Source organism: Heloderma suspectum, chromosome 3, assembly GCF_057233095.1.
Source record: "Heloderma suspectum isolate Gila_16-S chromosome 3, 16-S_ref, whole genome shotgun sequence".
In the NCBI taxonomy this organism is placed as follows: Eukaryota; Metazoa; Chordata; class Lepidosauria; order Squamata; family Helodermatidae; genus Heloderma; species Heloderma suspectum.
This window is the reverse complement of record NC_139460.1, coordinates 64,024,814-64,041,951: the sequence shown is the minus strand read 5'-3', so window position 1 is coordinate 64,041,951 and position 17,138 is coordinate 64,024,814. Positions and strand designations below refer to the sequence as shown.

The following is a 17,138-nucleotide window of genomic DNA, read 5'->3' as shown; positions in this document are numbered from 1 at the left end:
TGTCATAGAGCTTGTAAGGCTATCAAGTGTGCGGAACAGGTGTATCTGAGTCTCTCTTCCTAACACCTTGTGCAGATGCATGCAAGGTGACCCACTAGCTCTCTCCCAGGTCTATGATTCTGTTATTTTACTTCCTAACCGCTATTCCAAGCAGCAAAATGTCTTAGCCCAGCCTTGATTCAACACACAATAGCTAAAACAGGTAGAACTAAAACTCTGCCTCAGACCTAATAATCTGTCCAAATATTTCAGCCGAGTATAAACAGTCCAACAGAGAATCATAAAAAAAGCTCAACATAAAACAGGCATAAACAGATCCAGCAAAAGCAATTATTTACAGGCACAGAAAAGTAGTAAAAGCAATTAAGAGGCATGATATTAAGAGCTGATTCCATCTTTAAAATGTTGGTAGGCCATAAAGAGATGGAAGCACAAGGAAGCCTTTAGGAGACAACCTTGCATCCTCTTAACACTATCAATTCTCCAGTTAATTATCTGTTAATCACTACTGCATTCATCTGCGAAATAAATACCCCATGTAAATTTAAATCTGCATGTAAATAGAGTAAGAGTTAATTAACACAACAATAAACTACCCAGCTATCTGAGTATTCTGGCGACTACGCTCGCCATTAATGAGAAGAGTCTATTAGCACTTGGTACTCTCTGATTGAAATATCTCAGCCTAACGCATTTGTAGCAAAGGAGAAATTATCACTGCCATGATCCAAGGAGCAAGTCGGTCAATGATCAAGGAACTCAGGCAAATGTAGGTCTTTCTTTAATGACGTGTGAGTGCACCCTTATCCTCTCAAGCACTTAAATATTTGGTAAATTCGAAACCTGTGCTTGCCTCCACATTTACTTCAATGAGATTTAAGGATATTCTTCAGCACTTTGATATCATACTCTCTGCTAAGGCAAAGGGGGATATTTTTCCCTGTCCCTGAACATTTCTTATATGGTAACTGTGCAGAATAGGAAGTTCTAAACTAAGGATTAGTAACTGTGGGCCTTGTGGTGGAATTTGGCCCCCTGAGGAGTACCAGCTGTAGCGGAGACTGGTAGCTCTAGGGGTGTACGAAACCCCGCTTACCTGGCTCCTCCAGGTTCCACAGGTGGGGGGAGGTGATCTGTTCCTCCCCCCGGAATCCTTGACTGGAGGGGGAGGCGATCCGTTCCTCCCCCCTGGAATCCTACCAGGCCACGGAGCCGCTGGCTGGGCCAACCCGCAGCGGGGCCTCCAGCCGTTGCTGGGCTGCTGCGGATGCAAATGGCATCCTGTGTAGGGGACGCCATTTGCGTCCCTACGCAAGCCCATGATAGGCTACATAAATATTTACATAGCCTATCATGGCTAAAGCAGGGACCCACTGGCTGTCTCCCAGGTCTGTGATTCTGTTATTTTACTTCCTAACCGCTGGAAGCCATTTGCGTCCCTGCTTTAGCCATGATAGGCTACGTAAATATATATGTAGCCTATCACGGGCCGGCGCAGGGATGCAAATGGCGGCCGCAGCAGCCCGGCAGCAGCCAGAGCTGCCAGAGCCGCAGCCAGGTAGGCTCCGTTTCGCGGGGCTTTCACAGGGTGGTGGGGCGGGGGGCTCCGTTCCACCACGGATTCCGGGGTGGCCAAGTTCATTGGAATTCAGCCCCCCTGGGATCTGTGGTGGAATTCTCTAACATCCCTAGGTGGCTCCAATGTCCAAAGGTTTCAGTCAGAACCAGTCAGAACTCTAAAGGAGCTATCCAAGGTGCATCACACCTCATCACTCCTTTAGACTGAAACCCAGAGCGGATTTCTGACATTGGAACCACCAGCCTCCACTGACCAGCTGCCCTCTCAATTGCCAACCCAAAGGTGAGAGAGATCTGTTGGTAGCTGAGGCTGTGGGATTTCCCTGGCAGGTCACTTTCCCGAATGAGAAGGCTAGCCGACTACCCTCCACCCACTTTGTAAAGTGGCTGCCCATATCACTCTTTGTTGAACAGGGCTCTAAACCTCTCTGTTCTATAGTGTAGAACAGAAAGACACGGGGAGATAAACAATCCCTCTCCTTTGGCTGCACTGAGAGAATCATACAAAAGCCTGTAAGGATATCCTTAATTCTTAGGAAAGTTAACACCAGTGTTGGCACACGTTCAAAATTAACCACATTATTAATTGTCTGGGTATACTAAAAACACAGTCAAAATGTGACATGGGAGATTCTTGATCACAATTTCTCCCAGGTTTTTTTTTTAAATTAACAACAGGTGGCAGCAAGGGGAGGAAATCAAATTGGGGCTGTGTTTGCTATGGGGGGTTAACCCTTTCGGTGTGTGTGTGTGTGGGGATTAACCCTTTCTCCTAGCACCCGATTCCCAATTTAATTTAATCCCCCAAGTTGCTATTTGCCCTGGGGGGGGGGGAATAAAAGATACCCCCACTTTGCAGCTACTATTAATTTTTAAAAAATATGAGTTCCTGATCACGGATCTCCCATATAACTTCTCATTTCTTCCTCACACTTCATGAAGTTCACTAAGTTCTCCCTTAACAATTTTAAGCCTTCCTCAACTAAAATGTGCAGCATCTATTACTACACATGTTTCGAACGTATGGTGAGTACTGACTGGTGGGTCGGACTTACAGTTGGAAAGCCAATCACTTAGAGAGGAACTGCACACTAGGAATGTGTAGGAAACAAACAGTGGATGGGAGGGAGAGGAGTTTAACCTCTCCTGCGCTTGCCAATTCTCCCCACTCGATACTTCCCGTCCCGAGTCTGTGACCTGGTTTGTGGGGCCACGTTTATGGGTGAATTCACCACGGGTGAATTTCCCTGTGGGAGCTTCTCACTGCAGCAGCAGTGGCAGTGGCCATTTTGAATATTCAAGCCATGGCAGGGGAGCACTGTAGTTTGCTATGTGAACCCAGTGAGGGCAAGTCGTTGGGGTGGTTGACAAGCCATCCAGAACCCATTGGCTGTTTTAGGGTTGTGAGTGGCGTGTTAACGACCCCAACAGCCCACCCTCACCAGGTTTGCATGTAATGACAAGCTATGGCACCTTCCCACCATGGCTCGAATATTTAAAATGGTGGCAGCCGTAAAAAATCCCATGGAGAAATTCACCCTCAGAGGCTTCTTCTTACGTGCAAACCAGGCCTGTGTGTTCCTCGGCGAGGCTTACTTTCAAGACTGAGAGCTCAGCTGGGGGAACTCTAATTAAGAATGGCCTGAGAGGCATTTGCAGGACAGACTGTATGGGCTTGTTTCCCTCCCCTGCGAATGACCCCAGTCATTCCTAAATGGCTTTATTAGCAAAACACAGGGTTGGAAATATCTTCACGTTCCCCATTAAGACACTTGGTCAGACACTAAGCGTCAGCAAACTGAAGTACGTGAATCACTTGAAAAGAGAGCATCAGTGAGCACAACTCCTCACTGGCTTGACATCCTGTCTAGTTGTGGATAGCTCTTGCATCATTCCCTTCATTTCACTGAGGTTTTCACAGGAGATGCTCCTCCTGATGCGCTATGATAGGATCTACACTAGAGCCCCTTTCATTCATGAGGAACCACTGTGGTGGAATTTTTGTGAAACACAGTTGCTGCTCTGGGAGCATACACGGTCAAGTGCCAAACACGAATGCAGAGTGTCATCATTGCAGGAGACGTAGGAGGAGTTTGAAAGGTCATGTGTGTTGTATCATTTGTGTGTATAGCACAAGCACAGGCCACAAGCCACAGGATAGTGATGAAAATGTGGGAGAAATGCAGGGGCAGCTTGCTGTTTCAGGTTTTGTTGTTGTTGAGTCTACTAGCTGCGTGTACACAGATGTGCAGGAATGCAGGCTGAAACATAAATTGTGTGGTTATTCATAGCTTTGCAACTGTGAAGATGCACAGTGAAAAATAATCCAGGGAAAAATGAAAAAATACAGTTTTTCTGGCTATAAATCCCATTGAAATCCTTGCAAAAAAAGAGCAGGGAATGGAACAGAAAGATGGGAGGGGGCAGGAAAAAAGGTGGAGGCAATGTTATGAAACAGGTTCTGTAGTTTTAAAGCCATTCCCACTGATAAACGTTATAATACTGTCAGACTGGAACACGCTTGACTTTGCACTACCATAGCTCAGTGGGTAGAGCACGTGCTTTTCATGCAGAAGATTCCAGGTTCAATCCTCAACACCTCCAGGTAGGGTTGGGAAAACTGCTTGAAACTGGAGAGCTGCTGCCAGTCAGTGTTGACAATATTGGGTTAGATGGACCGGTGGTCTGACTCAATATAAGGCAGCTTCCTCTGTTCCTAGTGCATGGAAACAGCATTCACTGGGAAAGCAGTCATAAAAATAGTTTAGGGGAAAACGGAGCAAGTTCATAGCTTGGGGTTTCTCCTGGAGCCATCATGGTCACTTGAGTCTCAGGTAGCCTCAGTGGCATGGAGTGCCTTCTACGAGCCCAGCTATGCCCCTGTGCCCCATGGAGTGCCTTCTACTAGCCCAGCTACGCCCCTGTGCCCCATGGAGTGCCTTCTACGAGCCCAGCTATGCCCCTGTGCCCCATGGAGTGCCTTCTACTAGCCCAGCTACGCCCCTATGCCCCATGGAGTGCCTTCTACTAGCCTCAGCTATGCCCCTGTGCCCCATGGAGTGCCTTCTACTAGCCTCAGCTATGCCCCTGTGCCCCATGGAGTGCCTTCTACTAGCCCAGCTATGCCCCTGTGCCCCATGGAGTGCCTTCTACTAGCCTCAGCTATGCCCCTGTGCCCCATGGAGTGCCTTCTACTAGCCCAGCTACGCCCCTGTGCCCCATGGAGTGCCTTCTACTAGCCTCAGCTATGCCCCTGTGCCCCATGGAGTGCCTTCTACTAGCCTCAGCTACGCCCCTATGCCCCATGGAGTGCCTTCTACTAGCCTCAGCTATGCCCCTGTGCCCCATGGAGTGCCTTCTACTAGCCTCAGCTATGCCCCTGTGCCCCATGGAGTGCCTTCTACTAGCCCAGCTACGCCCCTATGCCCCATGGAGTGCCTTCTACTAGCCTCAGCTATGCCCCTGTGCCCCATGGAGTGCCTTCTACTAGCCTCAGCTATGCCCCTGTGCCCCATGGAGTGCCTTCTACTAGCCCAGCTACGCCCCTATGCCCCATGGAGTGCCTTCTACTAGCCTCAGCTATGCCCCTGTGCCCCATGGAGTGCCTTCTACTAGCCTCAGCTATGCCCCTGTGCCCCATGGAGTGCCTTCTACTAGCCCAGCTACGCCCCTATGCCCCATGGAGTGCCTTCTACTAGCCTCAGCTATGCCCCTGTGCCCCATGGAGTGCCTTCTACTAGCCCAGCTATGCCCCTATCAGTAGGGATGTATGAAAGTGACTTACCTGTTTGCGGATTATGTTTATGGTGGGGGGGAGGCGCTCCGTTCCTCCCCCCGGAATCCTCGAACGGCCGGCTGTGTTCCACGGCAGCTCCGCGGAGCAGCTGGCCAGGCCCAGCCAGGCCAGAGCCGTCCGCAGCCAGATTTCCGGCCGCGGAGGGCTCTGGGTAAAACAAACAAACAAACAAAAAAAACCATGTACGCAAATAGTGGCGGCATGTAGGGATGTACAAATTTGGTAAAATCTATTCCATCTGCATTTCACAGATTGTCAGGCGCCTTTAGTTCCATCATCCGCTCAATGGCAGAATTGGATTTTTCCCAATTTCCTGAATTTGTGCAAGTCTGAAGAATCTGTGTGACTCAGGAAAAGCTGGTCTGCTGTGGAATCCACAAGTTGGAATTTACAGACCTCTGAACTCATTTGATTCTGTTGTGGATTTCTCTGACATCCCTAGGAGCATGCCATGCACCTCGCAGGTGGGCCAGATATTACAGTGCCTCTCTAAAACGATTGTGTAGAGTGGCCCTATGCGTTATGAGCCTGGAGTGTCTGGTCACCCTGCTAACATGGCCCTGCTGAGAAATAACCTGCAAGGTTCCCATCTTTACGCATGCATCAAACACACTCCCTATCCCTTTAGACCAGCCTCCCAGAGCCTGGCGCCATGCAGATGTGTCGGGCTGCAACTCCCGTCGCCAGCTGGGAATGATGGGAGTTGCAGTCCAAGCCATCTCAAGGGCATCCAGTTGGGGAAGGCCGCTTGAGACCTTCAGTAATCCGGTCTCTGAATTCCTGCCTCTCAAAAACATGATCTGACGGGGGTGCATGTTCCACTTCATTAAGCCCATAAGCCAGTGGCTGGATGGTATCTTACTTGTATCCGTTTGCAATTTAAAATAGGCACTTGCTTTAGATCAAAGCAGTGGCAGCAACAGCGGGAAGAGAAATTAGAATCTCATGGCATTTCCCTTCCATTTCATTGCTACTGTGCATCTCACTCATTACCAAGAGAATGAAATCTGCTACAGTTCAGGCTGTTGCTGCCTTTTATCCAGTGGCCTCCGCATGACACATTATTGCCACATTTAACACCAATTGGTCATGGCCCTTCTCTTCCAAATTGGACAGCGCTCCATCCGCTGGTATTGAAGCCCCATCGGAGAGGAGAGACACAAAGCAACACCTTCCCCCCATCCCTTTGGGTGTCTTTCCATCCGGCTCTTGTTACTGCTCGTTAATTCCCATGTGCTTTTGAACAAAATAATGGAATGCTCCCCCCGATCCCCGACTGTGAATTTTCATGCTGGATTGACAGCCCCAGAGACTATGTCTCTCTCTGTCTTTCCCTTTATTCTTTTTATCTGCACAAATACAGCACCACTCCTGTCAGCCCTCTTTGCTGCTGACCTGCAGGAATCCCCTTTGACTGGAGGCAATCTGAATCCCTCTCTCTGAGATCCATTTAGTCCTGAGCAGTGGTGGCTGGTGGCTCCAATTTTGGTGGGGCTGTGAATAAGAACCAGCCCAAACTCTAAAGGAGCAATCCAAGGTGCTGAACCCTATGGGGCTCAGTCTACTTAATTAAATGGATGTGTTTACCCCTGATTGTTTTATTGCCCTGTCGCTCATACATTTTTGGGTGTATGTCCATTCAGATATTTTTTTCCTATCAACATTTTTCTTCAGTAAAATTTTAAATTTTGTTATCTGAAATGTAACCCAAAAAACAAAAGAGACCTCATCTCATAGCCAACCCCACACTATGTAAAGTAGATATTTGAGACCCAGAAAATTTTAAGTAGGGCCACTTTGGTCAGAATCCCGAAGCAGATCTGTGTGATTCAGACTGAAGTAGTCCAGTTCCAGAGCAGATCGGGAGTGGTCTGAAGCAGGCCAAAGCAGGTTGGACTGCTCTGAAGCTCTTGGGGCCACTTTGGCCCAATCCGGACAGCTGCCCACCCAGCTGCATGAACCCCCTGCTCCTTTCTTGGGCCTGTGAGGAGCGCCCGCAGCCATCACTGTCTTGGAAGGAGTTGCCATCTTGAAGGGAGTTGCCTGTAATGTTGCGGAGATAGCTCCTTTACAGCCGCAATCTATGCACCATTTAATTATCGGAAGAAGAGTTGCCATTTTAAAAGAAAATGGCAACTCCCTCCAAGACGACGACGGCTGTGGGCGCTTTCCGAAGGTCCAGGTAAGGAGAAGCTCATGCAGCTGAGCGGGGGGTGGGCACTTTGGCTGTTTGGATCAGCCTCTGAAGCGGGTTGGGTGGGTTCCTGCACAGCCCTAGTTTTAAGGCTGGTTTGGTGGAGGCAGACAGAAAAAAAAGATTCCCACCTGGTGGCAATGGAAGAAGCCTCAGAAGGGAAGGGCAACAAAAAGTAGACACCGCTGCTCAGAATTTCACCAAACCAATGAAAGGCATATCCCTTCAACAAGCCTGAATAAAGTACATCACCAGTTTCTCTCAGAATTTGAAAGAAATATATGGTATGCCGAGCCACAGCTTGAGTAAAAAATACAAATGTTTCAGTTTTCAGCTCTTTTTACATGCTGTATCTGTGGCAATTTGCATCAGATTGGTTTGAGATTTTGTGGAATTGTAGACCTCATCAGGTGGATTAGGGAAGCCAAGTTTCAAGTTATTAGCCCTAAAGGTGTCATTTTTATAAGCAGTAGAATGTTGAGGCTCATAATGGCGGAACCATTGTTTTGCGACTCATCTTTTAGTTAAAGACTCCTATGCCCCTCTGATAAGAGAGGGAAAACTGAAAGTGGAGAAACAAAACACAATTTTCCTCTTTTAAGAGGCAACCCTAAACTAGCAGGTAGCCCAGATGTCCAAAAATGTGCTAATCTGGTCAAAACATAGCTGGTTGGTAACCTTAGCTTACACACAGGGAAGTGAGGATTAGAGAGAAAGATATGCCACATGGTTCTACTCAATATTTGTTGTTGTTGTTCAGTCGTTAAGTCATGTCCGACTCTTCGTGACCCCATGGACCATAGCACGCCAGGCCTTCCTGTCCTCCGCTCTCTCCCAGAGTGCTCAAATTCATATTCATTTCATCGGTGATGCTATCTAGCCATCTCATCCTCTGCCGTCCCCTTCACCTTTTGCCTTCAATCTTTCCCAGCATCAGGGTCTTTTCCAGTGACTTTTCTCTTCGCATTAGGTGGCCAAATTATTTGAGCTTCAGCTTCAGTATGTGTCCTTCCAATGAGCAGTCAGGGTTGATTTCCTTTAGGATGGACTGATTTGACTTCCTTGCAGTCCAGGGGACTCGTAAGAGTCTTCTCCAGCACCACAGTTCGAAAGCATCCATTCTTCGGCACTCAGCCTTCCTTATAGTCCAGCTCTCACAACCATACGTTGCTACTGGGAAAACCATAGCTTTGATTATGTGGACCTTTGTCGGCAAGGTGATGTCTCTGCTTCTTACTATGCTGTCTAGGTTTGCCATAGCTTTCCTCCCAAAGAGCAAGCATCTTTTAATTTCATGGCTACAGTCACCGTCTGTGGTGATCTTGGAGCCCAAGAAAATAAAATCTGTCACTGCTTCCGTTTCTTCCCCTTCTATATGCCAGGAAGTGATGGGGCCAGATGCCATGATCTTAGTTTTGTTAATGTTGAGTTTCAAACCAGCTTTTGCACTCTCCACTTCCACCCTCAACAAGAGGCTCTTTAGATCCTCTTCACTTTCCATCATTAGGGTGGTATCATCTGCGTATCTGAGGTTGTTGATAATTCTCCCGGCAATCTTAATTCCGACCTGTGATTCATCCAACCCGGCGTTTCTCATGATGTACTCTGCATATAAATTAAATAAGCAGGGCGACAATATGCAGCCTTGTCGTACTCCTTTCCCAATTTTGAACCAGTTGGTTGTTCCATGTCCGGTTCTGACGGTTGCTTCTTGACCCTCGTACATGTTTCTCAGGAGACAGGTCAGGTGGTCTGGTACTCCCATCTCTTTAAGAATTTTCCACAGTTTGTTGTGATCCACACAATCAAAGGCTTTAGCGTAGTCAGTGAAGCAGAAATAGACATTTTTCTGGAATTCTCTTGCTTTCTCCATGATCCACCAAATGTTGGCAATTTGATCTCTAGTTCCTCTGCCTCTTCAAAACCCAGCTTGTACTTCCGGTAGTTCTGGGTTCACATGCTGCTGAAGCAAGCTTGTAGGATTTTGAGCATCACCTTCCTCGCATGTTAAATGAGCACAATTGTACGGTAGTTTGAACACTCTTTGGCATTGCCCTTCTTTGGAATTGGAATGTAAACTGACCTTTTCCAGTCTTGTGGCCACTGCTGAGTGTTCCAAATTTGTTGGCATATTGAGTGCAGCACTTGAACAGCATCATCTTTTAGGATTTTAAATAGCTCAGCTGGAATACTGTCTTCTCTGCTATCTTTGTTGTTAGTAATGCTTCCTAAGGCCCACTTGACTTCACTCTCGAGGATGTCCGGCTCAAGTTCAGTGACCGCACTGTCATGGCTATCAGGGACATTCAGATCTTTCCTGTATAGTTCTTCTGTGTATTCTTGCCACCTCTTCTAAATCTCATCTGCTTCTGTTAGGTCCCTGCCTTCTTTGTCCTTTATCATGCCCGTCCTTACACAAAACATTCCCTTGATATCTCCGATTTTCTTGAAAAGATCTCTAGTCTTTCCCATTCTGTTGTTTTCCTCGATTTCTTTGCATTGTTCATTTAAGAAGGCCTTCTTGTCTCTCCTTGCTATTGTCTGGAACTCTGCATTCAGTTGGATATATCTTCCCCTTTCTCCCTTGCTTTTCGCTTCCCTTCTTTCCTCAGCTACTTGTAAAGCCTCATCAGACAGCCACTTGACTTTCTTGCACTTCTTTTTCTTTGGGATGGATTGAGTTGCTGCCTCCTGAACAATGTTACGGACCTCTGTCCATAGTTCCTCAGGCACTTTGTGTATCAGGTCTAATCCCTTAAATCTATTTGTCACCTCCACTGTCACCTCCCATAAGGGATATGATTTAGGTCATACCTGAATGGTTTAGTAGTTTTCCCTACGTTCTTCAATTTAAGCCGAAATTTTGCAAGAAGCAGCTCATGATCTGAGCCACAGTCAGCTGCAGGTCTCGTTTTTACTGACTGTATGGAGCTTCTCCATCTTTGGCTGCAAAGGACATAATCAATCTGATTTCGATATTGACCATCTGGTGATGTCCATGTGTAGAGTTTCCTCTTGTGCAGTTGGAAAAGAGTGTTTGCTATGATCAGCGTGTTCTCTTGGCAAAACTCTATTCGCTTTTGTCCTGCTTCATTTTGTACACCAAGGCCATGCCTGCCTATTATCCCGGTGATTTCTTGACTTCCTACTTTAGCATTCCAATCCCCTATGATGAAGACGACATCTTTTTTTGGTGTTAGTTCTAGAAGGTGTTGTAGGTCTTCATAGAACCGATCAACCTCAGCTTCTTTGGCATCAGTGGTTGGGGCATAGACTTGAATTACTGTGATGTTGAATGGTTTGCCTTGGATTCGTACTGTGATCATTCTATCGTTTTTAAGATTGTACCCCAGTACTGCTTTTCCCACCCTTTTGTTGACTATGAGTGCTACTCCATTTCTTCTAAGGGATTCTTGCCCACAGTAGTAGATATGATGGTCACCTGAATTAAATTCGCCCATGCCTGTCCATTTTAGTTCGCTGATTCCCAAGATGTCGATGTTCAATCTTGCCATCCCATGTTTGACCACCTCCAGCTTACCTTGATTCATTGACCTTACATTCCAGGTTCCTAAACAATATTGTTCTTTACAGCATCGGATTTTCTTTTTACCACCAGACACATCCACAGCTGAGTGTCCTTTCGGCTTTGGCCCAGTCGCTTCACTCTTTCTGGCGCTACTTGGAAATACCCTCTGCTCTTCCCCAGTAGTATATTGAACACCTTCCGACCTGAGGGGCTCCTCTTCCGGCATCATCTCTTTTAGCCTTGTGATACGTTCCATGGGGTTTTCTTGGCAAGAATACTGGAGTGGGTTGCCATTTCCTTCTCCAGTGGACCGCATTTTGTCAGAACTCTCTGCCATGACCTGTCCGTCTTGGGTGGTCCTGCACGGCATAGCTTATGGCTTCACTGAGTTACGCAAGCCCCTTCGCCACAACAAGGCAGTGATCCATGAAGGGGCTATTAGCCTTTGTCCTGCTTCATTTTGAACACCAAGGCCATGCTTGCCTGTTATCCCGGTGATTTCTTGACTTCCTACTTTAGCATTCCAATCCCCTATGATGAAGAGGACAACTTTTTTTGGTGTTAGTTCTAGAAGGTGTTGTAGGTCTTCATAGAACCAATCAACCTCAGCTTCTTCGGCCTCAGTGGATGGGGCATAGACTTGAATTACTGTGATGTTGAATGGTTTGCCTTGGATTCATATTGAGATCATTCTATCATTTTTGAGATTGTACCCCAGTACTGCTTTTCCCACCCTTTTGTTAACTATGAGTGCTACTCCATTTCTTCTAAGGGATTCTTGCCCACAATAGTAGATATCATGGTCACCTGAATTAAATTCGCCCATGCTTGTCCATTTTAGTTCGCTGATTCCCAAGATGTCAATGTTCAATCTTGCCATCTCATGTTTGACCACCTCCAGCTTACCTTGATTCATTGATCTGACATTCCAGGTTCCTAAACAATATTGTTCTTTACAGCATCGGATTTTCTTTTCACCACCAGACACATCCACAGCTGAGTGTCCTTTCGGCTTTGGCCCAGCCGCTTCATTCTTTCTGGCGCTACTTGGAAATACCCTCTGCTCTTCCCCAGTAGTATATTGGACACCTTCCGACCTGAGGGGCTCATCTTCCAGCATCATCTCTTTTAGCCTTGTGATATGTTCCATGGGGTTTTCTTGGCAAGAATACTGGAGTGGGTTGCCATTTCCTTCTTCAGTGGACCACATTTTGTCAGAACTCTCCACCATGACCTGTCCGTCTTGGGTGGCCCTGCACGGCATAGCTTATGGCTTCACTGAGTTACGCAAGCCCCTTCGCCACAACAAGACAGTGATCCATGAAGGGGTCTACTCAATATATCAAGCCAATAACTTTACAAATGCTGATCATCTATAGCTACCCACAGAAGCAGGCATCCTGTGTCCTACTAAATCACTCCAGTTGGCCTATAGCCAAGAGATTGGGGTGGGGGGATGAGTAATACACAGGGTGCTTCCAGATGAGGCTTAAGAACATAAGACTTAAGAACTTAAGAACATGCTGGATCAGACCATGGTTCCATCTAGTCCAGCATTCTGTTCACACCGTGGCCAACCAGCTGCCCACGGGAAACCCAGAAGCAGGACATGAGTGCACAGCACTCTTTCACCCGAGTTCCCCAGCAACTGGTGAACATAGGCATACTGCCTCTGATACTGGAGGTAACATAGAGCCATCAGGACTAGTAGCCATCGATAGCTTTATTCACCAGGGATTTATCCAGTCCCCTTTTAAAGCCATCCAATGTGGTGGCCATCACTACATGTTGTGGAATTGAATTCCATAGTTTTAACTATGCACTTCATGAAGAAATACTTCCTTTTATCTGTCCTAAATTATCCACCAACCAGCTTCATGGGATGACCCTGGGTTGTAGTACTAAGAGAGAGAGAGAAATGTCTCCTTATCCACTTTCTCAACACCAAGCATAAGTTTGTACACCTCTGTCATGTCTCTCCTTACTAGCCTTTTCTAAGCTAAACAATCCCAGCTGTTGCAGCCTTCCTGATAAGGGAGTTGCTCCAGCACCTAATTGCCCTTTTCTGCTTTTAGGGAGCCATCACCTTTCTCATTCATGGACGTTTACTTTACATGAGGCCCAGACATTGTCGTCTTTTTCTTCACCCAGAAAATCTGTTAAGTAAGAAAAGACGGAACAGCTGCACAATGTCTCCTGGTTACTCTCGCTAGGAACCCTCCAACTGGAAGCACCCAGAGAAGAAGCCACTAGGGAGGGTGATAGAGTTCACTACACCCCATTATAAGCAATTTCTAGAATGCTGAATACATTTTTTGTTGCTAAGTGGAACAGACCTGTTTGTGAGAATCTGCAGTGTCCATGAGAGCTAAAAGATAAAAACAAAAACAACAAAGAGCACGCGATAGCTTGCAGCCTCAAGGAAATACCCTCCTATTGTCTTTGATAATTGCTGAAAATGGGATTCAGTGAAGGAAGCTAACATGGGCTGGCGCAGAAGCAGACAAATGACCAGAAGAATAAAAGGCTGCATAGTTCCAAAGCCGCATTTGACACAAAAGCAAATATTCACAGGGTCTGGAGTGCTAGTGGCAAGCTATCTGCAGGAGACAGAAAGAAACAGTTCTCGTTTGAGGCAATGTTTATATGCCCAGAAAAATATGTCTCCATACAGAAAAAGGTGTTTTATGAACGACAACAAGAGATAACAGAATGAGTGTATAACACAGCTATGACTAATAGCTGAAGACTATGTATTCCATGATAGTGATGATATAAGAAAGCACAGGATTATCAATAGGGTTCAGTTCGAGAGAGATCCAAGAGAAATATCTGCAGGAAGAAGACCTGATCCTAGGGAAATCATTACAAGTTGCTAGAATATATCAGATGGTCCATGCAGAGAAGAAAATATTCCAGAACAAAACCCTACATATGCCTGGGGTTAAAAAAGAAAAGAAAAGCACAAGTCACAGGAAAATAGCAAATCAGAATAGCAGAAAGCTACTCCTGTGACAGGGAGATTTTTTTAAAAAAAAGGTCGGTGGAAAATGTGGAAAGAAAAATAGCAAAGTTCAGGGATGCTTAGCATAGGGAAAGATTTGCCACAATTAAAGAATAATAATTTTGTACAGGTATGCACTGCAGAGAGAAAATAATGAGAAAATGTAATGAAATACAGGAAACAGAATAAAACAAGCTATAGGAAAAAAAACCTCATAACATCAGTCACACGGCTCTGCAACTTTGGCACTTTAAGGACACAATCCTATGCATGTTTAGACAGAAAAAAATCTTACAACTCCCAGCAGTTTCCAGCCAGCCATGGGTGGCATGGCTGCAATCCTTTATGCCCTTACCTATGAGTAAGTCCCATTGAATTCAGTGGGACTTACTTTTGAGTAGACATGCATAGGATTGCCCTGTTAAACACCTACATTTGCAAAGAAATACATTCCAAGAGCTAGGTAGTTGGTTGAATTCACAGGGGTAGGATAGGAGGGAAACAGTGACTTAAGAAGGCCGTAAATGGCTGCCCCAGGGAATAAAAAGCTATCAGGAATCACAATTACTTTCACTGCCACTTGGAAGCATTCTAGTCCACAGCCAACTGAATAAAAAATACATTTGCAACCCATACAGCATTGGACTTAGTATTATTACATTTATGTCCCACCTGCTTTTCCTCTTGTAAGGAACTCAAGGTGGCTTATGTGGTCATCCTCCTCTCTATTCTTATCTTCACAACAATCTTGTGAGGTAGGTTAGGCTGAAAGTCTGTAGCTCAGGGGTCCCCAACATAGTGCCTGTGGGCACCTGAAAATATTTATTTCCCATTTTTTTAATATCCATACATGGATTTGTATGAAATACATTCAACTTTATAGCAATTATACATGGGCTTCAACAAAAGTGGACCAAATAACCAAATAAGTATCCAATTGATGGTGACATCTATATGTCTCCCTTTCAAATATTGAAAAAGTTATAAGGTCCTTAATCCATTGCAGTATAGGAGGTGAGTGTTTATCCTTCCAGTGTTGTAATATCAGTCTTTTAGCTGTCAAAAGAGTGCAGAGAATCCATTTACGCTGACCATTTGTTAATTTCCACAAAGCAGGTAAATAAATTAAGAGAGTGTGTACATCAGTGAATATTAAAGACTGTTCCAGTACAAAATTTATCTGTATAATAACCTCTCTGCAAAAGGAAACAAGTACTGGACATGCCTAAACATATGTTTAAAAGAAGCATTAGCTGTATTGAACTGCCAGCAATTAGCTAAATTAGACAATCCATTATTAAAGAGATGTTGCAGTGTCCAATAGACACAAAGCTAATGTTTTGCTGAGTAAGACACAACCTAAGATCCATAGATGCGGCAGGTAGACGCCAAAGCGGCAATCCGCTGATTAGGCATTTTTGGGTGGTGCCCACAGCAGTATCTCAAATTCCCAAATGTGCCCATGGGTCCAAAAAGGTGGGCAACCCATGCAGTAACTGATCCAAAATCAGCCAGTGAGCTTCATGGTCAAATGGAGACTAGACCCCAGATCTCCCAAGTCCCTGTGGAACACTCTAACCACTACACTACAATATCATCATCTGCTGTGCAATGATACTAAGTCCACTTCATTGCTTTTGAGATCATTGATTTCTTTCTCTGCTACGTTGTTCCCATTTCTGTGCTTAAAGAGGGTTGGTGTCACTTCCTCAATTTCTTCCCCAGAAGTCTTGTTTTTTCCCATATTCAGTTTTTTCTTCTGAAAAAGTGTGGTTTTCAAATGCAGGAGGAAAACAGTAATCAGGATAACGAATACAACCAGAGGGTAGAATATAATGAAGTAGAACCGTGAAGGAGAGGAACAGATCTGGGTAGATTTGGTGGATGCTGCCAAAAACAACAACAACATAGCATTTCATTTCCTGTATCTACACAACTTGCAAAAGAAAAAAGGTTAAATACAGTTTTTAAAATAGCTTTACACAATCTTCATTCTAACAGATGTGCAGACTTCCAAGTGAAGCGGATGACACCCAGCTCTACCTCTCTTTCTCATCAAAACCAGGTGAGGCAGTGGCTGTTCTGAACCAGTGCCTGGGCACGGTAATGGACTGGATGAGGGCTAATAAACTGAAACTCAATCCAGACAAGACGGAGGTACTGTTAGTGGGTGGTTCGTCTGCCCGGCTAGGTGATATTCAACCTGTTCTGGAGGGGGTTGCACTCCCCCTAAAGGATCAGGTTCGTAGTTTGGGGGTGCTGTTGGATCCAGAACTGTCACTTGAGGCACAGGTGAACTCAGTGGCACGGAGCACATTTTATCAGCTTAGGCTGGTATACCAACTACGCCCTTATCTGGACAGAGATAGCCTAGCTACAGTTATCCATGCTGTGATAACATCTCGTCTGGATTACTGCAATGCGTTATACGTGGGGCTGCCTTTGAAAACGGTCCGGAAACTTCAGCTGGTCCAAAATAGGGCAGCAAGATTGTTAACAGGGACTGGCCTGCGAGCTCATATTACGCCAGTACTTTTCCAGCTGCACTGGCTGCCAGTCCATTTCCGGGCCCGATTCAAAGTGCTGGTGTTAACATTCAAAGCCCTTAACGGCTTGGGGCCAGGTTACCTGAAGGATCGCCTCCTCCCATATGTGCCTGCCCGGACCTTAAGGTCATCATCAGTGGCCCTTCTCCGTGAGCCCCTGCCAAAGGAAGTGAGGCGGGTGGCTACTAGGAGGAGGGCTTTTTCTGCTGTGGCACCCCGGCTCTGGAATGAGCTCCCTAGTGAGGTTCGCCTGGCACCTACATTGTACTCCTTTCAGCGCCAGGTGAAGACCTTTTTATTTTCCCAGGCATTTTAGCTTTCTAAATTTTTATCTTTGCTGTTTTAAATCTGTATTTTAAACTCCTGTACTGCTGCTAGGTTTTATTGTGGTTGTATTGTTATATTGTGGTTTTAATGTTCTATATATTTTAAATTGTTTTATTGTGTGTTGTTTGGTTTTAGTTTTTGTGAACCGCCCAGAGAGCTTCGGC

At 45.8% G+C, this 17,138-nt stretch overlaps 1 protein-coding gene across 3 annotated transcripts in view; it reads right to left on the bottom strand.

Annotated features, from left to right (window-relative positions):
- Window positions 1–13,729: 13,729 nt before the first annotated feature.
- Window positions 13,730–17,138, bottom strand: part of CD101 (CD101 molecule) — a 29,027-nt gene continuing 25,618 nt past the window's right edge. For 2 of the 3 annotated variants that reach the window (XM_084843460.1, XM_084843461.1), the window contains one exon: window positions 13,730–15,988. In XM_084843460.1, coding sequence (XP_084699586.1) covers window positions 15,699–15,988 — 290 coding nt within the window. In that variant the 3' untranslated portion in view covers window positions 13,730–15,698. The remainder of the gene's footprint in view (window positions 15,989–17,138) is intronic. The other variant, XM_084843462.1, reaches the window with a different exon arrangement.